Here is a 22,539-nt window from a genome sequence, read left to right as displayed (position 1 = left end):
GCCGCCAGATATAAATCTGGCGGCCAAAATCTTTTTTTATTGGCTAGGGTAAGGTTTAGATTTAAATAATCAAATAAAGTGCAGTTCCCCTTTTGATCTTAAAGCGTTAAGGTGCCTTCCTAAGGTTTACGCATTGATCTGTAAGAGAGAGAAGCCTTTCTAAGGTATATCCTGTTAGGCACTAATTGCCACTTGGTTCTACGAACCCCTGAATCCCTTGAACTAGGATCTCTTTAGCTTAAAATAGCTTGTACGACTCCCTGAGTTGTTAAACCCATTAGTTCAATAGATTTAAGTGACTCTCAGAGTCTGAAAGCTTCCTCTGACTTTAGGAGCGAGGTAGCTCCGCTACACCTGGTAGCACTCGTAGTCAATCTACGCCTGAGTCTTTACAAGACGAATTTTTCACGAAAATAGAAGAGGTTCCTAAATTGTCAGAAGCACAACGCGCTGCTTATGACAAGCTCAAAACCTTATTCGGACTTGAGCACGTGGAATTTATTATCTCCCAGGGACCAGAGGTCCTTCATGCAAGGCTTGAAGCCTTCATGCGGCACGAAGCCTCTCTGATTGGTCAGGTACAGGACCATTTAGCGGCATCTGTGCCAACACGATACATCTCTGTACCTGACTCAGAGCCGAGGGCTCGCCCTTTAACTATAAATGTGAAAACATTAAGGGAATAGAGGGAGAAAATCTCCCTTTTTGGATTAAACAGATGAAAATGCCCATTGATTCCGCCTTGTTCTCAACAGAACGGCAAAAGGTGGCTATGGTCATTTCCAAACTTGGAGGTAGAGCCATGGAGTGGGCACTATCGTGCAGCACGTCCATAAACGACGCTTTTCCCTCATGGGATTTGCTGAAACAGAAAAATGACCAGCATGTTTGCACCGCCTGATCAGGCTTTTCGCATGCGAGCACGGCTCCTAGCGACTCGATAGGGTAAAAGAACCCTAGGGGACTTTGTCCAGCAGTTGAGAACTCTCATTGCATCTATGCATCAAGACCCGGTGCAAGAAACAATTGAAGTGACCATCTTTATGGGGGCTCTCAATGAGGGCGTTGCCCGGACGGAATTGTTCCGATCTCATCCGGCTACGTATGAAGAGGCAGTTGCCATAGCGCTACGCGCCGAGTTTGACTTTAAGTCTGCTCGCGTTAGCTTGCCTGTCTACCGAACAAGCTCTTTGAGCACATGAATTCCGTCTAATAGAGCGGAACCTATGGATTTAAGCCTCGTTATGGAAGGAGAAAAGGCTCTTCAAGCTGTGAAACAGCATAAGACCATCCGTCGATGTTATATGTGTGGAAGCACGAAACATTTACGCCCTGCCTGCCCTCTTCAAAATTCGCGTAAAGCTCGAAAGAGCTCCAACTCCGACCTATACTAGAGATCTGGTACGGTGCGGGAAAACGTCGATATTAAGTAGGTGCCGGGCGCCCTACTGGGGAAGACCTAGGCTCTGTTGAGCCTCAAGGAGGTGAGAATAAACAGAACCTAGCCCCATTTAGCTTGGTGCTCAATGCACCTGGCGAGAGTACAAGCCTGGCTTGCTAGTCGCTCAAGCGACTGTAAATGGCTTTGATAAACCGTGAACAATTTTAATTGACTCAGGAGCGTCTTGCAATTATGCTCGACGCCTTTCCCTTTAAGGAAGACAGCAATACGTTGAGGTGCTAAGAGCGCATGAAGGTGATACAATCACTGTTCGCTTAGCGAGTGGGACTCGTGTCACTGCACCCAAAGTTCCATTGAACTTAGGTATAAAGTTTCTGGACTTTGACAGTATGGAACGCTGTATCGTCCTTAATTTGGATTCGAGATATGATCTCATCCTTGGTATGGCCTGGTTAGAACACCATGAGCCATGGATCGATTGGAGGTCTAAGTAAGACCTTGGGCGCCACGCGCAATGTTCCTGGCAAAAATTTGGAGAGTCATGAACCCACCTTTGCTAGGCAACAAAAGCGCTATTGGCGCGGATCATTGAATGATCTGTCAGTGTTTTAGACATTAGCATGTCTAAGTTAATAAACTGTAATGTTAAAAACATTAATTTTGAGGCAGACTCTGCAGCAATAAGTGGAACGGCACGTGCTCCGTCGAGTTTGACTCATTTTAATAACAATTAACTAAATGCTGAAAGCATTGTTGGCCTAAGGCCGAATCATTAAGGGTGCAATATCCCTGAGATACGCGGAGTGGCAAGTCTAAGTCCGCCGAGTATGGTCGGCCGAGGTGGCACCATACTGAGTATCAATAGTGACACTATTGGCGGTTCGCCAGGGCATTTTGGGTCAAATCCTCCGAATGCACGTGAAGCGACACGTAAAAACTTTCGCAGGTTAAAAAAGTTGAGTTACCTAACTCCTTGTCGGGTGTCATAGACACCATGTCTTGTATAGAACCAATACAGGCTGGAAAACCCGGGGACGTGAATGCCCTGGCCTCTAAGATGCGTATTGTCTCCACTCCAAGACAGGGTGGACACGAAGCGTGTATACCCTCAGAAAGTGATACGAGTGATAAGTTACATACGCTTGTAAATGGCGTTACCGGTAATATTGAGGGGGAAGTTAGCCTTGCGGCAATCCCCTCGATGCATGCTCTTTTAGAACTAGACGAAATGTCTATTGATGAGTGCGGTCGAGCCTTAAAAGCTGGTAATTTATCTGAAATGGTGGTCATTCGACCTAAAATTGAGTTAAGCTCATCGTCACTTCTAGACGAAGCTGTCGTGGCTGACACAAAAGCTGCATCTAGTGCGCGAAATGGGTCATCGATCCTTAAAGATCCTACGGATCCCTTTTATTCATTGATTAAGGAAATTCAAGATGTGGTACGTAATAATCCACCATCTGTTTTACCTCCGGATAGAGGTGTTCGTTATTAAATTGACGTAGTTCCGGGAACTAAATACTGTGTCACAAGACAATAGCCTTTACCAGAAGAGCAGTGTGAAGTCATTGACGATTTCTTCCGTGCTAAGCACGAGGCGGGAATGGTACGAGAGAGCAAATCTCCTCATTCGACACCGACATTTTGTGTCAAAAAGCCAAATGGTAAATGGCGCATTGTACATGCTTTTAATAAGCTTAATGCTGCCACTATACCAGCAAAAAAAAAACATTCCTAGAAAGGATGTTCTTCAGAATAATATATACTGGGATGTACAATGTACAGTGCATTGGACTTACTCGATGGTTACTACCAAGTGCTCATCCGAGCTAGTGATATCCCGCTTACAGCGGTTAGCACCCCAAGTGGCATGTTATGGGAGTGCTGTTTTTGCCACAAGGGCTTTTCAACGCCCCGGCAACATTTAATCGTCTAGTGACGCAACTGTTTCGTCCTCATCGAGGTTATGCACTGCCTTATTTCGATGACATTTTTGCCCATAGTCGTGCGGAGCAGGGTCGGTCGGATATGGAAAACCATCTACACCATTTGCGAGCAGTGCTCGAGTGCATGCGCACAAACAAATTTTTTGCCAATGCATCTAAATGCATTTTTGGCGCTGACGAAATTATTTTTTTAGGATACTTCATTAAAATGCTAGGCCTTAGAGCGGATCCCGCTAAGGTAAAAGCCATAGTAGATTGGCCAGTTCCGAAAATCCAAAAGGATTTGCGTAAGTGGTTGGGTCTCGCCAATTATTTACACAAACGTAGCGAAAACTACGCTGATATGGCTAGGCCGTTATCTAATCTCCTTAAACAGGATACAGAATGGTGGTGGACTAGCACCGAAAAAATTGTTTTTCGAGCAGTTAAGGATAGTCTTATCCATGCCCCGATTTTGGTACCGCCGAACTTAAATTGGCCTTTCAGTGTCGTCTGTGACGTACCGGATTTTGCCATTGGCAGTGCTCTGTTACAAATAGATGTTGATTGGCACGAATGTATTATTGGGTTCGAGTCTAGACAGCTTAAAGCTGCGAAAATTATAACCCAGTTCATGACAAAGAGTTACTTGCTATGAAGTATGCTCTCGTCAAATTTAGAGTTCATCTGCTCGGCTCGAAGCCAATTGTGATTTATACAGATCACGCGTCATTATGCACGGCGACTTGGTCGCCCCATCTCTCACAGAAAATGGCCTGATGGCTATCCTTTTTTGCGGAATACAACTTCGAGGTGGAGTATATACCCGGCAAGCAAAATGCTTTGGCCGATGCGTTATCACGCAGGCCGGATTATGAGCTTTCTCATTTAACGGCTATCTCGTCACCTATTCCTGAATTAATCCGTTCGACTTACGCCAAGGACGAACACTGTGTAGCTCTGCTACGAGTTTTAAAGAACTCGGATTCGGGTATTAAATTACCGCCACGTTTGCGTGAAAGCTTACATCGATTTTCTATCGATAACGACCTATTGCTTTCTTGCATGGCCTCTGCGGATCCTCCGCGCGTCGTGGTTCCTCATGGCGATGATTTAAAGTACCGAATCCTCTATAAGGCACACTATACTGTCCTTGGTGGTCATCGTGTGTCTTATAGAGGATACTGTCCTTGGTGGTCATCTCGGTAGAGAAAAGACCTACGGCTCTGTTAGCCAGAGTTATTGGTTGCTCAAACTTTATGAATGGGCCAGCACAAATGTTTGCACATATGAAACGTGCCAACGGGTTAAACCCTCGTCACATGCTGCTGCGCCACTGGTGAGTCTTCTCGTCCCCATAGGTTGCTGGGAGTCCATTAGTATGGATTTTGTTTTGGGGCTGCCGAAAGATTCAGCCGGTAACTCCGGTATAGTGATCTTTGTTGACCGTTTGAGCAAAATGGCTGACTTAGCGGCCGTGCCGGATTCCATTGATGGGGAGGGTACAGCTAAGCAGTTTATCAATCGCGCGTTTCGACAACATGGTTTGCCAGTGGCAATTGTCTCTGATCGGGATCCCCGTTTCACGGGTAAAATCTGGAAATCGATTTTCCGAGTGCTTGGCACCAGATTGGATATGTCCACTGCGGACCATCCGCAGATCGATGGTCAAACTGAACGTGTCAATCGCATCATTGGAGACGTTATACGCAGCGTGTTTGCTCAGACACCAAAGTGCTGGAGCTCAATGCTCCCAGTGTAGAAGCATGAACAGCGTTATTTAACGCAGTGGAGTTATGCGTAAATTACGCTGTTCATGCCTCTACAAGCTATACTCTGTTCTATGTAAACGGTCTTATTCACCCGCGCGTTCCATTAACGATACCACTGCGTGGTCCAGGGTTTGGTGGGGGAGAATTGGCCGATAGGCTTGCTGATATCAGCCCTGTTACGTTCGGAAACAAGCAAGCAAAATTCTAGCGACGCGATTTAGCGTCTTAAGACATGAAGGGATACGATGGCTGAAAGCCAAGACAAACTAAAAGAACAAGAAGATGCCAAAGGCAGAAGCTTTATTAATTCTTACATGGTCGGAGACCGATTTTTACTAAACGCTAAAAAACTACCTACCAACTTGGTTTCCGCGGCCTTCAAGACCAAATTCCGCCCGCGCTTTATTGAACTATTTACGGTCGTGGCCAAGAAGGGCCTAGCTTATTCGCCAAACCTTCCCAGCAAGCTGCGTACACACCCAGTGTTTTACGTTGGCTTGCTTAAGCCATATCGGGACCCTATCCACGTGGACTTGAAGGCGCTTGCGCCGAGAGAGGCAGTCGTGCCGCAGATTGTTGCATCATCACAAGGATGTCCAGCTGGCCCTCCAAACGAGGCTGCTGACGCTTCAGCGTCGAATTGCAGTCCCATACCGCCTCAAAAGAGCTCTCAACCCGAGCAAGGACCTCACGAAGAAGTTGCACCTCGTGCCGTAGAGCATCAAATGCTTCCGCCGAAATTTCGTCCCCCTCCCGCGCTGCTTGATGCGCGGGGGAACCTATAGTTTCATGTGGAAAAACTTTTAAAGCGACGTCGTCGTGAGGGTCAATACCAGTATCTGGTGAAGTGACTAGGGTACCCCTCTTCTGAAAACTCTTGGGAGTTCGAGGTGCCTCTTTGGCAAGATTGCCCGTACGCCGTTGACGTGTTTGAGCGCCAAGCTCAAGGTCAACTCGCGTCAAACGACGCTTCCCACCACTAAACGTTGAATTAGGTGGATCTAAAGCCTCAGTGCGGCTTCGATCCTTGATTGTACGGTCAACCGAAGCACTAAAATATTGGCTAGGCTTTTCTTCATTTTGTGGCATAAATGCCGAACATAATTGGCCTTTGGCGTTAAGCTTAGCGAAGTCGAAGCGAAGCTTTCGTTCCAAACGAACATCACCTTTATCCGCAGACTCTCTGATATTCCAGATATTATGGAGTTTGCGGGCCCGGTGAACCCAGTTTTCAAATAAGACTTCGTTTTCACTCCTTGTTTCGTTTGGAAACAAAAACGATCGGAGTTTCTCTCATGGAGGGTCACCGAAGCCCCACGGGCTTGATCACGTAAACTCGTCAGATACTGGCTTCGCGTCATTACCTTTGGCGTAGGTATCGCTCATGAAGAGCGTCGCGGGCCTCCGACGTCCTCGCCGGATCACCGGAGATCCAGATGCCCAAGCTATGAACCGCTATCTCTTTGAGATGCTCGCGCACTAAGCGGAGTGAATCTTTATTCACTATGAGCTTTAGCTTTTATTATCTCGGCAGCTCGACAACGAGCTCTTTCCGCTATGATGAGGATTATCCGCTCTTGCTCTTCATAGAGCGGATTCGTAATGATGTTGGACTCAGGGTCCCGTGTCCTGCTCAATGCAGTTAAGACATCAGCGACACCACGTTCTGGAAACGGATTCGGGGCCCGCCAACGTTCATCCGGAGGAGAAGGCGTGAGAGAACGACGCTCTTTCTCCTCCTCCTCTGATGGAGAGTAACTTTCAAAATCCACCATTCCCTCATTGTCGAGGAAGGTACTAATTGTCTGTGAATCACGCTTGATTGACATGAGACAAATGCAAGAAAAACACAACCGAACGGTTAGCTGTTTAGACTCCAACCTCAAAGAGAAAATGAGGCGAATGTTGTCAATCGGTGTCAACAGTCTGATGGGTGGGTGGAATGGGGCACACATCGGTTGGAGAACCGTTGTTAAGGTACATATACTTTATGGGTAAAATACCCCTTTATCTAATTTTTATAATAGTTAGTTATCCAAATCCCATTTAATATGGTCGCCGCCAGATATAAATCTGGCGGCCAAAATCTGGGTAAGGATTTTAGATTCAAATAATTAAATAAAGTGCAGTTCCCCTTTTGATCTTAAAGCGTCAAGTGCCTTCCTAAGATTTGAGCATTGACCTGTAAAAGATAGAAGCCTTTCTAAGGTATATACTCTTGGACATTAGTTGCCACTTGGTTCCACGAACCCCTGAATCCCTTGAACAAGGATTCCTTAAGCTTTAATAGCTTGTACGACCCCTTGAGTTGTTAAATCGATTAGTTCAATAGAACTAAGTGACTCTCTGAGTCTGAAAGTCTTCCTCTGACTTTAATAGCGAGGTAGCTTTGCTATAGTTGCATTGCTTGTTGCACGTAAACGAAAATAACATGTGCATGAAGTTGGATAATTTGATTTGCCACCGTAGCGCAATCATTTTCGCTGCAGTTTTTGGAAGCAAATTAAATCTAATTAAGTCAGCGCAGACAATATTTGACTGTATCAGCAATAATTGTCGCCGGTGTAATAGCGACGTGCTTGGCTTAGCATATGTGAAATTAGTTAATTGCTGAATTCAGGGCTCGTCGCATTGGTATCATGTTCAACTTAAATAATGATTTTTTAGCTCGCCACTCGGGCAACTTATAGCGGACGCGAATACTGTCAGGAGTAAGTGCGGGCGTAAATTGACCATTAAAGGCGCTTGCTGCTTTAATGTTGGCATAGTTTTGCTTAACTTGCCTGTGCTGCTCGACGGTGACACGTGTCTGTACTGGTCGACACTCATCATCTGTTTCTTCAGATTATAACTTTCACTTGTTACAATTTAACACTGAACTTGACGCAGTGGTCGGATGCGCTAGGCGCGTCGTAATTCACCACTTGAGCACGCTTTTCTATCTGACTAAGCAACCCTACGTCTTAATATCTATGTCAAGTAAGGGGAACCCAAAATCGTCTCCCTCATCAGACTTTGACTACTTGGCTGCAACAACAAACGGCCATACGGTCGGCTCTATTTCGTTAAGCGCCGTTACGCAAGTGTGTAAAAGCACTGATTGTTCTTAACGGCTGGTTATTTATCAGGTAAAATACGGGCACTTCGAATTGCAAGGGCTTGTAGCCATTTGATAGAATGTAAAGCGAAACAGCAAAAACCTCAAGTGATCCAATCCCGTGGCGAGTCATATGAACCCTGTCACGCATAACCTTTCAATGTCTTCCCAAAATAATTGATAACCGACTTAAGTACGAGCGAGTGGTCAGATTAGTAGACACAAAGGCGTCATCACGATTCTCCTACGAGTGCTCTCTCCTGTCCTCTTTTAAACGACAACAAGGACACGTGACCCTCCGTGTCACAAGTTTTGGGTTGTATTTCTGACTGGACGCTACTGCTTGGAGCGCAAGCGCTAGTAGAATGGCAATTTCTTGGCTTTCTGACTCGACGAGATGGCACCAATGTCGAAAAAAACGCGGCATTTTCAGCAGAAAATGGCGCTTTGCTGAGAACAACACTCAACTTCTCATACTTGCAATCGTATTCGCCACCTTAGTAGGATCACGCGCGAGTGTCGAAGAGCCTAAGCAGCCTCAGTCACAACCTAACAGAAACCGAGTCTACATCGCGGGTTCCCTGCTCTTGGAATGGAGGGATCGTTACGTTCATACAAAGGACGCACTCGCACAGCTGGAGAGTGTTAACCAATGTTTTGAAGGCGTTAATGCTCGAGTAGATACCGAGTTATTTGAGAGCGATTTGATGCACTTTTGTAAAAGAAAAAGGAATAATGGCAAAATTTTCGATTTTTTGCCGCCCATAACCGACCTTGTGGCACCATCAGAGCAGCAAATGACGCATTTATGCAGAGAAGATTCGTGTGCAACGTGGTTACGCCGGGTCGTTCACGCGTCGTGGCTGCCAGAGTGTCGCTATCGACAATCACAAGTGAGTGTTCGCTCGTTAGCCGAGACGCTGGTGTATATTTGTGAAGATTTGGGCACGACAGGAAAAATTGTTGAATTTGTTGCACCAAACGCAACTGTGTTTCGTGAAATTTACAATTGGAATCAATTTTCTAATTTGGTGCGAAAAAATAGAGATACGTCAAATGAGGTGAAGGAACGTGCTTTGGTAGCGCGACAGCTACTCCCGCAAGCAGACTTTCAGTCAGTGGGTTCAGAAAATAGTTCACCGCTCCACGCCGCTCAAAAGGACTTAACTGACACCGCCGAATCTAATAGCTTTATTAGTTCACGTAGTGTCTCCCCTGGTCTCGGCAACTCAAGTACTACGACCGAAGTTTTAAATGAACTCTCGGCGGGTAGCGATTCCAATTTTAGCGATGCGGGTGGCTTCACGAGCAGTGACGTTCGTCCGCACGCATCACTGACGGCCACAACCACCGAATTGACTCTCTCGTATGTATACGTGATAGGCGCTTGGGTCTTTTTTAACGGCAGCTACTTTTTTCTAATGCGACGAAAGTGACGTGTGACAATATATTGGTACCCCCATTGTCAGGCCGCAATAATATTGGCTTATTATAATCACGTGAGTATTTGTAATCGACATTATCACTCTTCATCGGAGGGTAGAATATATTGGTATTATTTAAAAAAAAATTATTTTGTGCTTGGTAATTCTGGTGTCCATGAATTCAACTTGCCTCACGAGTTTTTTTTCTCAGGGTAATAACGTTCGCGCGGGTACACAAGTTGCAAGTGTCGTGACTGCAACACCAGAGGAAGCCATTCGATGCGCTGAAATTGACGCGACAAAGGATGGCCGAAGTTTAAAAGGCCGAGCTCCAAGGGTGCGTCTTCGTAAATTTGCAGGCGCCGAACGAGGCACAACACCATCCAAAGTCGACGCACGTCTTCGTGTCGAAAGTGCATCCAACTCGTCGTCGTCCGAGTCGTCGTCACTTTCGTCTTTGGGATCCATTTGATTGATATTCTGACACATTTCACACTAACATTATTCAATGCATCAGTACAAATTCTACCTATCAACAAATGACTAGCAAGTCGCGTACCTGCATGGAAAGTAGCCGATTTCTATATGTACACGACGCACAGGACCATGGCTTCGTCGGAATGACCATCACAGCCTTGCTGGCATTTCGTGCTTCCATTGTCGTTTGAAATGACGATGCTGGAGACAAACACATTGAAAGCGAAGAGGTGTGCCCAATGGCACCTTCCCACGGGGCTCGACCTCCTCCGTCCATCAAGGTATCCCCAAAAAAACGCGACCGAACGCCACTTTCTGTCTCATTCACTTGCAATGCCATTTGCAGAAAAATGGCCGCAGAATCCAAGAGAAATTGCGGTCGAGAGCTATTATGATCGCCATCGACTTTGACTAGATTTTTATCGCCACCGTAGGCGGCAAAAATCTGATCACTATGATGGGGGGCAATAAACGTGTCATCCACGGCCGCGACAATCAATGCCGGTACAAACGACACAGGTGCGTGATCAATTGGTGCGAGACGCCGGAGATTAAAATGCGCTCGCTTCTTCACGGACGATCGGATGAATTTCAACACAATTTTGACTAAAAAACCAGGTAACGTCAATCCTTCCTGCCGACCACGTTCCACCACTTCTTCCACAAGCTGTTCGAGACTTGCAAACGCACTGTCGACAACAATGCCAGCTATGGACGGATCCCGATCAGCATGAAGCAGTGCTGTGGCAGCGCCCATACTCCGTCCCCAGAGCGCCACCGCTCCAACCTTCTTCTCGGCCCGTAGATACGTCACCACATCTCGCAAGTCGTCCCGCTCGTAATAACCCAGCGATATGTACTCGCCGTCCGATTTGCCACACCCTGCGGTATCAAACGCAGCGACTGATAGACCAGCTGCTAAACACGTCCGAAGCACGCCAAGAGCTTCTAATCGACACGACGAATTACCGTGCAAGTAGACGACACATGGCATTAATTCGGTCGACGAAAGCGTCGCTGGTCGCCATAGTGAGCACACGAGTTTCTGTTTTCGATCGTTCAAAACAGTAAAATCCTCCCGAACAAACGTACGTCCAGCGTAGAAAAATTTCATGGGTCCAATATCGTTCATGTCGTAGTCGGTACGGGGTGGTCGAATGATTAAATTCACCAGCTCAGTGTAGCCGTGTTTGAGTAAATACCAATAGCTTAGCTGCGACGACGTCTCCTCCGTCGCCTCTTGTCCTCGTTCAATTCCACCACGCTCCCGTGGTATTCGGTCATTGCTGCTTGAGCTCGAGCTACTACTTCGATGGCGTCGAAAAGGTCGCGGCCGTAAAACGTGCCGTCGCTCGGTCGCGACTACTTCTCGCTCGTTCGGCATCGATGCTGAACGCCTGCCAGCCCGTATCCCTTGCTTTTCCGCGTCACCGACTTCGATACTGGATTGTGGTGGCAGCGAACGTCGTATCGAGCGGGAGCTGCTTGAACTCGACGGCGACGCTTCTCGCGATTCGGAACTGCCCATGTGTAAAGTCGCTTCGGACTTATGAAATCCACGCGACTGCGCGAGTAAATACTCGTCGATGGATCAATTATTAAAACCGATCTCACTTCAAGAAGGCGAGGAAGAGAGCTGCGGCAATTGTGCAGAGTCGCACGAAGCGAGGCAGAGGTGTGTGCTCGTACGATTATGGAACATCTCTTCAATTTTCAACCGTGAGGATTGTTTTTAACCAATCAGTGATCGATCCTGTCGTGGTTTTGACAAATGACGTGACTGGAATGGTTTCTGCACGCCATACGGTGGACCAAGAGGTCGTTCTTAGGAGAGCTACTTGACGTTTCTACTTCGCAATGAGGCTAGCGGGAGCAGGAGCTTAAGCTAGATTATCCCATGCATGTGTAATTATTACTGCATTGGTTGACAATGACCTGGTTACAGACTCACGATGGCAGATGGAGCAATTTTAAGCAAAGCGATAAGTCGACTAAGAGATCGGATTTGACCACTGGATTCAGCAAACCAAAATTTCCTACATCTGTCTAAACGTTATAAGTGCAGCACTGATAATTTATGTACTTTACTCATAATAAGAGATGTCAGTTTTCTGTAATTACATTCGATGACCCCAAGCCTAGGGACCAACCACTGGCTGTAGTTCTTTTAAGGAGCTCATAATTTCTGAAATCGGACTAAAAGACAGGTACGCGAGCGCTACAGGATCTTCGTACTTGCCAGTGCAGTCTTTAGCTTCGACGCCACATAGACTGTGCTGTATCTAGAAGATGTTAACTAACGGGATCGTATCTTCTAAATGGACTACAGACCCCAACAACCATGGTGAACATGCCGAAGGAACGCCGCACATATTGCAAGGGCAAAAAGTGCCAGAAGCACACGGTGCACAAGATTACTCAGTACAAAGCCGGTAAAGCATCGAAATATGCACAGGGAGCTCGTCGTTATAACGAAAAGCAGAAAGGCTTTGGCGGTCAGACCAAACCTGTGTTCCACAAGAAAGCTAAGACGACCAAGAAGATTACCCTGCGCATGGAATGCAAGGAGTGTAAGAGCAAAAAGCAGCTTCCAATGAAGCGCACCAAGCACTTTGAGCTGGGCGAGAAGAAGAAATCAGCTGGTCACCAGTATTAAGCAGCGTCTGCGGGCATTCTCAAGGCATTTCTTCTAGCATTGGGTACTATGTATGGTCTCTGATATATAGCACTGTCGATTTTATGAATATTGGGCGCGAAGAATAGGTGAGACGACAGGTCGGGATACTGTGCGTAGTGTCGGTGACCAGTTACGGTCGATAGTGCCTTAAAAATAAGCCATGGTCGTATTTTAGTCCATAATCTGTTATTCGTTTTAATTTGTTCAGTGATGTTCAGGATCTGCCACTCTTTAATGTGACCCACAGTCTAAACTGAAACATTGTGTCGTCGGGATGATTAAGATTGATATCCGGCTACATCGATGATTCGGCGGCCTTCAAGCGACGCGTCTTATGTACAAGTCTAGCCACTACAATAGCAATAACTGTTTAACCGCCGATGATAAAGTTTGTAAGTTTACTGTCTCTTTTTAACTGTCATCCACAAAGATCAAAATCTTTAGATTTGAAGTATGGTGTCTTACATAAAATCATGGTAGCAAAGCGTCGACGGCGACGCAGTAAGGAATATGTAGTGCTTCAAAGGTGTGATGTCACATGCAATTTTGTCAAACGACTTATAATCCCCCGCTGTGGGCAGCTAAGCAAAATAAATTAAGGTAGCCCAGCGTCTTGCTTTAAATTTAAAGTCTAGCTGGCAATTGGAGTGGTCTTGACGAATTAGAATAAATGTTAGATCTTTTTGATCTGGTTTCCGGCTTTGTCCAGACAAGGTTCCTGGATAAATTCTTTCCCTGATTTAACATATATATCGCTTTGAAATGTAGCCATGATACGATCGTGGGCGAGAAATAATAAATTTTATTTATTATAAGAGGAAATAAATACAGAAGCACAAAATTATTATCTTTGTTAATTTTGACTTAATAGTTTCAATATTACCAAATTGGTAATATTGACGCAATATAACATTAGTTCTATTGATTGGTAATTTCAGTTTTAATCAACCACCAATTGCCACAAGACATGATTGTGCGGTGCGCAAGAAGGCGCCATAAAAATTGGTTATTAATACAATAAAGTCAGTAGTACATACAGTCTTACTTTCTTTATTCTAAGGCCTTAGAATTTAATTTAGTAGCAAAGACGTCTTAGCTACTTAAACCTTCCTGTGCACGTGGTGTGCGTGAAGTAGTCAGGGTGCCCCACCTTCACTGTAATCAGTGTAGGTTGACTAGTATACTAGCAAAGGGTGCCCCGTTACACCTGGCAGCACTCTGGAGTCCGTACGCACGTTCTATCCAACATGGACATATTGGATAAAGAAAGAGTGAGCTTTCCAGCCCCTCAGGAAGGCTATCACGCAATCTATGAAAGGTTCAATCATTTGAGTGACCTTGCATGGAGAGCGATCGAACGCATGAGCTCGGTCGTAGGCGGGCCAGCCGTTGGCGCCATGCTGTTCACTCAGAACACAGATAAAAACATGCGGCAACGGCTTAGTTCACTCAACATGAACTCGACGAGGCCCAGGGAAAGTAGCCTTTCTTCACCAGCAAGGCTCTCGACACGCGGTGATGTTCAGAAAACAGGTTGCTCAACAGTTTGAGCTGTTGAGATAGCAGCATTTACATGCTGCTAGCGGGCCGACACTTCCGCATCGACTAGAAAGCTTAAAAATCGAAATCTCTAAGCTTAAGGCAGTCAAAGGCGAACCCTTTGTAAGATGGCTCGTCGAAATAGACGACGCCATTTAAGCTTGCCGCATCGACGACGATGCAACGAAGGTGAACTTTTGCAGGTCCAAATTAGCCGTACGTGCCAAATCTCGGGCTCAAGCTTCACGACCAATTGATTTTTAAGTCGAACGAGGTCTTTAAGACCCGGCTCAGGCAAACATTTAAGCCGCGACGTGCCGAATTCAGAGCTCAAATAGAAATTCTGGATTTGAAGCAGGGCAAGCGTGACCTTCATGCTTATGCCCAACATACACGATACCTTGTAAGCTGTATCGTGAGTCATCAAATTGATGAACATCGCATTAACTGCGTTTATTAAAGGTCTTGCCGATGAACCTGTTAAGGTTCAACTGTTCCGGCTTGAACTGAAGTCACTCGACCAAGCGAGCTCTATAGCGGAATAGGAGGATTTTAGCCTGAAATAGGCTTTCGTCCACTCCATGGCTTTAGTCCTCCGAGACGACAAGAAAAAGGAGGTCCAGAACCTATGGACCTCTTGTACGTGGAAAGCGAGAAACCTCGCTCTTCAAGTCACAAACGATTGAAAAAATGTAATTGGTGTCAAAAGGCGGGCCACTACGCCTTATGACTGTAGTGCCCTGTGCCAAGTGCCTATAAATACTGAGCGAAACGATTATCCTCGCGCTAAGAACAGCGGAGGACGCGGATCCGACGCCGTTACGAAATGCAAATGGCAAAGCAGATCGATTCAAAACGAACGGGGTCTGTAGGTGCTGAGCGCCCTACTGATCCAGCAACGTCGAAAGATTTTGTGGGCCTTTGACGAAAGTTGCTCCTTACACACAAACTTCTGTGTGTAACTGCATTAGGTGATGAGGTTAACCTCATCACCTTGGAGAAATATAGTAGCATATGATTTGCCACTAAAGTCCCGAGTCGATTGTGGGGCGCCAGATAATTTTATCTGACGCCAACCGCTAGAAGATCGCAGGCTCAAGTATGTTGCGCACTATCCCTCTAGCGAGGATGACAATGCGCCTAGCAACACGCGCATCTGTAATAGTAAAGAAACGTGCAGGTGGTATCTAATACACGATAAAGGTTAAGCAGTACGATGCTGATTTCATCGTACTAGATTTTGATGACAAATTTGATGTCATCCTTGAATTACCATGGCTCAGAAAGTACGAGCCATGTATAAATTGGCAGCATCAAGCCGTGACGACGCATATCTCTCGTTCATCAGATGACCACCCAATGAACGTCTTGGAGCGTCCACAAATGTGTGGATAATCTACAAGTGAGTGCACGAATTTCTAATAAATTCTGAATTTAGAAAGGATACGCGATATTCTACAGCGAAAGAGTATTTAAATAAGAAGTTAAAAATATATGGAACTAGTTAAGAATACAACTTGTTTTAGTGTCATTTGGGTTACCATTATTAAGAAGTATAGTAATTAAAACAGATACACGCTTAGTAAATAATAATGAATAGAAATATTATTAATGTTTATAGTATAAATACAAATTCTGCTATTTTTTATTTAGATTTTTTTTGAAGGGTTTGAAGAACGTGAAAAAAAAATTGATGGAAATCAATGAACGTGTTTCCGGTGCACGTGTGCATGCTGTGCGATGGCCTCACTTGTGGCTCGGTCGTTAGCATGACAACAAAAGCCCTCAGTGTGAATACTTAACACATTTTGGTGTTAGATCCCGATGGCTTTGCACAAGCACAGGCAGCGTCGAACTTCAACCACTTAAAAAAGTTGAGTGGTACGAAACAAGGATGCCTGCTTGATAAGCAACCATCCAAGAGAATATTCAACGCCCGTCTATAAGAGACAGTGCGAAAGTCCTAGATCGACTAGAGAGTCGATCGTAGAGGATTTCGCTTTGGTAGCGCAACAACAGCTGGAGGGAGTTGGGGGGGGGGTGCTCTGCAAATATGTGGAATAAATTTCCAGAAATCAGAGGTGAAAGGTTCCCAGTTACCTTTGAAAGTTATTTCCAACGAGAAAACTGAAACAAACAATGTCTTAGTTAACAATGGGTCAAGTGTAGGCGCTTATACACTTGATCTGATAGCGGATTGAAATGAACTTCGGAGACAACTCAATTGCCAACGCTAGAACCTAAACGATTCTTGCGTGATCTCCGTAAGGGCAAATTCAAGCAGATCTGCGTGCTTGTCACATATGACAAGTATGTGACCAATACTCGGTCGGCAATATTATTATTAAGAACGAACGGGTTCTCAGCAGCTCAACGATGGACGAAGGAGTACTCGATGAGAAGACTTGGATGGAACGTATTACGTCCCAATACGGGAAGTATTTGAAGGCCAACTCCTTTTTAAGGATGTAGTTGAAGTATAGGATGTATTCCCTGAACCCGTACAGTTCGAGTTGCCTAAGGATAACACTCGAAGCATAATAGACATGACATCAGGTTCGAAATATTGTGTCATGAAGCAGTAGCCATTGCCTCGTGAACAAGTATTAGCGAGTCATGTGAGGAAATCAGCCTCGCCGCATAGCTCTTCGACCTTCTGCGTGCGTAAAGCAACAGGAAGGTGGCGAATCTGTGCATGCATTTAATAAATTGAACGCTGCAACGGTATCGGCTAAAATGATACCACGAAAAGACGTAATTATTGATGGTATGTCAAAGAGCACTATCTTTTCGTCAATGAATCTGATGGATGGATTCTATTATATCCTCATGCGTGAACAGAATATACCGTTCACATCAGTAATTACTCCAAGCGTAATGCTTTTGGAGTGGCTAGTTATGCCACAGGGAATAAGTAATGCTCCTACGATATTTTACAGATGATTAACCAATCTGTTGAGATCAGTGCAGGATTTCGCACCGATCTGTTTTGATGACGTCCTCGTTCATAGCAGAGCCATGTGACGGAATGTCGGACGTTGAAGTACATCGTACACACATCCGAAAGGTTCTTACACGTATGCGTAAGCACAAGCTGTATGCAAATTTAAAAAGTGTATATTCGCTATAAGCGAAATACCACTTCTTGGGTGCATCGTAGGAAAATATGGTGTACCCCCTGATCAAGAAATGATAAAGCCGATCACCGCTTTGGCCTGTGCCAGTCTATGTCAAGGTATTTCGAAAGTTCCTCGGCTTAGCGGCGTACTTACACAAGTACTCACGCAATTATGCCGAAATGACAGTTTATATTTCTTCTGTGTTGAACAAAATTATAAAGTGGTCATGGAACCCTGATTTTTAGCGTTCCTTTGAGGGTATCAAGTAAAGCTTGGTCCAATCGCCGATCCTGGCGATTGCGGTCCAAGACAGACCATTTCATGTGGTCTGTGACGCCACCGATTTTGCACTTGGCTCTACTTTAATGCAAATTAACACAGACGGCGTAGAGCGCGTCGCTATTATCAATCGCGTCAGCTTCAATCCGATGATCGCAACTATCCACTGTATTACATGGAACCCCCCTTGTTCTGAAATATGCACTAGAATAAGTTAAGGGTCTATGGCTTGAGAGATAGACCGTTCTTTGTTAATACGGACCATGTGTCTTCACGCACGACCGTATCCAGTCCCACCTCTCGCAAAGAATGGCGAGATGGGGTTGTCTTTCTTCGCGAAGTATATTTTTTTCCGTGGAATTTTAACCAGAATGCCTTAATTTCGTCTCGGATACCCCTTCGCGCCGGCTCGAATACGAGCCAGCAGCGCAAAACAACTGTGAGGATAAGCCCGCTTCTGCAACAATCAACAGGTAGCATGATCCCACTATTGCATCAATAAGTGTTCCGTCGTCAACATTACTTGACCACGTTAAAAGAACCTATCAAGAAGATAAGGCTCTTTGAGGATTTATAAATTACCTTATAAATCCATCACAGCAATCCTTAAAAGGATTGCCGAAATTGTATCGATCTGTTGAGGATCGATACACATATGCAATGGGTTATTGTTTTACATAGCCATTGCTGGCGACACACCTCGTGTCGTTACCCCACCCATAATATATTGCGTTTATGCATCATGTACGAGTGCCATGCTGCACCAGTATGCGGTCATCGTGGACGTGAAAGACCAATTCCACGATAAGTTGTGACTTCTACTGGCCATGCCAGTACAACTTTATCCGCAAGTACATGCGTGCTTGCGAAGTCTGTCGACGGGCGAAGCCCAGTGCTTCATCCCGTGCTCCGATACAACCTTTGTCTTTGCCGGCAAAATATTGGCAACTTGTATCCGTGGACTTCGTCATCGGATTTCCCGACGACGTACATGAAACCAAAGGTATTCTTGTTTTTTATGATTGTCTCAGCAAAACGGTACATCTTGCTGCAGTTCCGGAGTCGATCATAGCCAAAGCTTTGCTCGTGTTTTTTGTTGACACGATATTAAATATCCATGGGTTACTACGTGAACTGGTCTCAGATCGAGATTCCTGACTTACGACGGAATTTTGGCAATCTGTGTTCAAAACACTTGGAACACAGTTGAAATTGTCAGATTCTGACCACACTGAAACAGATGGTCAGACAGAACGTGCAAATTGTATCCTCGAAGAGATACTTCGCAGATGCGTTCACTCTATCACGAGTTGAGGTGAGTTCTTGCCCATGGTAGAATGTGTCATCAAATATTAGGTGCATGGATTAACAAACGTACTGTTTTTCGTACATGGCTTACGCCATCCACGTATACTCACTTTGTTTGAGAGTGATTCTTATTCAAAGGGAAGAATCTCGCTCGAGCAAAAAGCAATCTAGCTATTGCTCATCACGCATTGATCTGACGATTAATGGAAAATACCTATGTTGATTCAATCAACATTGAAGGGGGCAAAGTCAATACTAGCGAAAAGCTATTGCTGACTTCGATAACAATGCTGGAAGACTCAGCATCAAAAGCAATACTATTCATGAGAGCTAATACTTTCGATAATGAAGAGAATGACATCATTGTAGTGCGCAGCTGTCGCACTGAAGACAAAAACAAAACCGACTCAGCAGGTGAATTCCTGCTGGCTAAAGAAGCAGTGGTCTAATTCGTACACGATTCCATCGCTGATGCGGTGGACTGACAGAAATGGAACTCTAAAAATAGAAGAGCAAACATCCTTTATTTAATGTTAATTAAGTCATTCTGTTCACGGTAAGCCTACCAAAACTTGTAGTGAAGAATATAGGCAGTTATAAATTACTGATCAGGTGTATCTGTCCGCTCGTTTACTACATCCCCAAGGCAATGCATGCACGATCGAACTGCCTCGTAGGATGCGGTACGCATCCTACGTCTTATGTCTGGCGTCACTGCCCGTACCATCAGTACGAGGCTTTTTCGATTACGAAGTAGGTCGGCACGGTCTAGGGCAGTCGCCAAAGCCTGACGGTCTCGGGTCAAAGTCTAATTCTCATTAACCAGACCATCCGCTCCTTCTCCAAGGAATAGATCTCTTAACGAGCTGGCACCAGATCGTTTTGAAGTGACTGATGTGTCCTTTCGTTCACAAGTTGGGCATTCCCAACTTGTGCACTGCTTATTAACTGTTCGCGGGAAACACTGTCGACCGTCGTCACTAAGTCGCGCGATGGCAGGATCGCTCGTGATAAATATCCCCGAATAAATAATGGAGGATATTATTCACGTTCAATAGGAAGGGTATCCACCTTCGCAGGAAAGTTGAAAGCTCCGTTTTCAACTGATGTTGGACGTTTCGAAAGATTTCAGGCGTATTCTGTTCCAAGCGGAACAGGTGGGTCTTTGCGGGACCATCCGTAAGGACTTACGTGGCGCCGTTTTCAGCGTGTGTTCAAGAACTGGGTTGTCCGTGATACAACTCGCTAAGAGTCGTATGTAGGGCACAAGCGTGAACATCACGTTTGCCTTGCTGAGTGTCAGGAGCTCTTATGGAGCACTGAATACAGCCCTAGACGAATCAAACGTCTGTTTCAGCCTGCCTTTAAAAGCCTCTAGCGACCCAAAGACATATGGGTCGCGCAACTTAAAGCCTAGTCCCCAAGTTTTGGCATGACCTGCCAAATTTAATTTAGCAAATGCCACTTGAATTTGCTCACCGACGATGTGACGAGCCTTATGGCATCGTTCGACTCAACGAACCATCTTAAGAGGTAGTCTTGTTCGACTCCTCTATACTTAGGGATGTCAATCTTTAAAATTTCGGGATGACGCGTGTGCGTCATCCCAGGTACAATGTTTTGTACCTTATGTAACCACAACAGTTCTGCCTGTTGAGAGCCTTGCTGATTCAGCAAGGCTGTCTTCTCTTTCGCCTCGTCAAGTTCATGTTGTATGAACTTGGCGATGGCTGAATGGAGAGCATCTCTGTCCAAACCAGACAGCATGGCCAAGATGACATCGTTCCTTACGGTCGAACTCATTCGTTCGACCGCACTCCTTTCTATGTCACTTATAAAGGAGTAGTTATAACGCAAAACATGTTGCGTATTTCCATTAACATCTGACATGTCCATGTTAGATGATGGAACTGTGGTCCTTGGACGGACTACGAAGTGCTACCAGATGTAACGGGGCACTGCCTACTTTTACTGCTTCAGTACAAGTCCACTTTAGACTGCTTTGGTGCAAGCGATGCCACACGTCACTTCACGTACACTAGTACGTGTGGAGGAAGAATTTCTTTGAAACACTTGCTGTATAGAGGGTTAATTAAAAACTGTATGAATATAATTAAGTTCTTCTGTCCTATCTACTTAATACTAACTTAATTATAAACTAATACAAATCATGTAATAAAGTCTTATCTGTCTTTCTCTTTACGCGCGTCCAGCGCTGACTGGGCCGCGGAGAAAGTAGATATAATGGTCTATATCTACTAATGGATAAGCTTTTAGATTATTGCCATTGAATGTTATATTATCGAAATATATTCTACCTTTTAGATAATATATTAATTAACAACTTTAAGTGTTAATGTCATTCAACGATAAATCTCATTTCAAACGGGTGTCCTGTTCCAAAAGTACTATTTCGTATAATAGGACTAATAAATATTTTTCCTACGAGAGGAAATATATAAAGAAATGCAAAATTATTATATTAATAATTTGACTTAAATAGTTCCACTTGTTGCAATAAGACATTAGCTCTATCTATTAATTGATTGAAGTCTAAATCAATTCCGCCAATCGTTTCAAGACACGATTGTGCGGTACGCAAGGAGGCGCCATACTTAAAAAGATATTTATATAATAAGTTCAGTTGCAGATTGAAGATCGTTACGTAGAAACTAATTATATTAAAACGGTTTTACTTTTCCATAATTATAAATCCATTGAATCAACTTTTGGTAGCTATAAGCCCTTAGTTAACGAGAAACTTTTCTCTGTACCCTTGTGTACGTGAAGTTTCGAGGCACCCTTTTCTTCGCAATCGTTGCCCAACGCTAGGTATTGGTATGGATAAATCACCATATCATGTTTGGACTGGAAGAAAACCTGTGCTGGCGAATATGAAGGTGCGGACATGGCCAGAAAAGGCAATTTTCTAAGAAGAGTGTGGCCACCGACACTGTAGTCAGTGTAAGGTTATCGGGAAGTTGCCAGTACTAGTGAAAGGTGCCCTGTTACACTTTGGTACCACTTTGTAGTCCGTTCAACGGCCCACGCACATTCCATTCAACATGAACAAGTGGGATGAAGAAGGAAGGAGCTTTCAAGCCGCTCAAGAAGGTTATCATGCAACACGCGAGAGGTTTCCTCATTTGAGTGACCGCGAATGGAGAGCGACCAAACGCATGAGTTCGGTCGTAGGCGGGCCAGCCGTTGGCGCCATGGTGTACACTCTGGGCCGAGATGAATAGCATGCGGCCACAGCCGAGTTTATTCAACAAGAGCTTGACGGGGCCCAAGAGAAAGTAGCCTTGCCTCACCAGCAAGGCTCATAACACACGGAGGTGTTGAGAGAACAGGGTGCTCAACAGATGAGCTGTTGAGACAGCAGCATTTGCATGCTGCTTATGTGCCAACGCTTCCGCGTCGACCCGAACGTTTAAGGTAGTCGAAGGCGACTCCTTTTTGAGATGGTTTGTCGAGTTAAACGACGCCATAGAAGCTCGTTGTATCAGTGATAATGCGA

General features: G+C 45.1%; 3 protein-coding genes across 3 annotated transcripts; 2 read left to right on the top strand and 1 right to left on the bottom strand.

Annotated features, from left to right (window-relative positions):
• Window positions 1-9,827: 9,827 nt before the first annotated feature.
• CCR75_004856 (uncharacterized protein) lies at window positions 9,828-11,625 on the bottom strand (the record flags this gene model as incomplete). Its single annotated transcript, XM_067962942.1, has 2 exons — window positions 9,828-10,115; window positions 10,180-11,625. 2 exons carry the CDS (start codon window positions 11,623-11,625, stop codon window positions 9,828-9,830), a joined length of 1,734 nt encoding a protein of 577 aa, XP_067816618.1.
• CCR75_004857 (uncharacterized protein) lies at window positions 10,596-11,650 on the top strand (the record flags this gene model as incomplete). Its single annotated transcript, XM_067962943.1, has 3 exons — window positions 10,596-10,616; window positions 10,716-11,126; window positions 11,306-11,650. 3 exons carry the CDS (start codon window positions 10,596-10,598, stop codon window positions 11,648-11,650), a joined length of 777 nt encoding a protein of 258 aa, XP_067816619.1.
• Window positions 11,651-12,438: 788 nt separating this feature from the next.
• CCR75_004855 (uncharacterized protein) lies at window positions 12,439-12,753 on the top strand (the record flags this gene model as incomplete). The annotated part of the gene is made up of 1 exon (XM_067962941.1): window positions 12,439-12,753. The coding sequence occupies one exon, from the start codon at window positions 12,439-12,441 to the stop codon at window positions 12,751-12,753; it is 315 nt and encodes a 104-aa protein (XP_067816236.1).
• Window positions 12,754-22,539: the final 9,786 nt, after the last annotated feature.

Source organism: Bremia lactucae, linkage group LG14, assembly GCF_004359215.1.
Source record: "Bremia lactucae strain SF5 linkage group LG14, whole genome shotgun sequence".
Taxonomy (NCBI): domain Eukaryota; phylum Oomycota; class Peronosporomycetes; order Peronosporales; family Peronosporaceae; genus Bremia; species Bremia lactucae.
The sequence above is the reverse complement of the archived record's forward strand: the minus strand, read 5'-3'. Positions and strand labels throughout refer to the sequence as shown.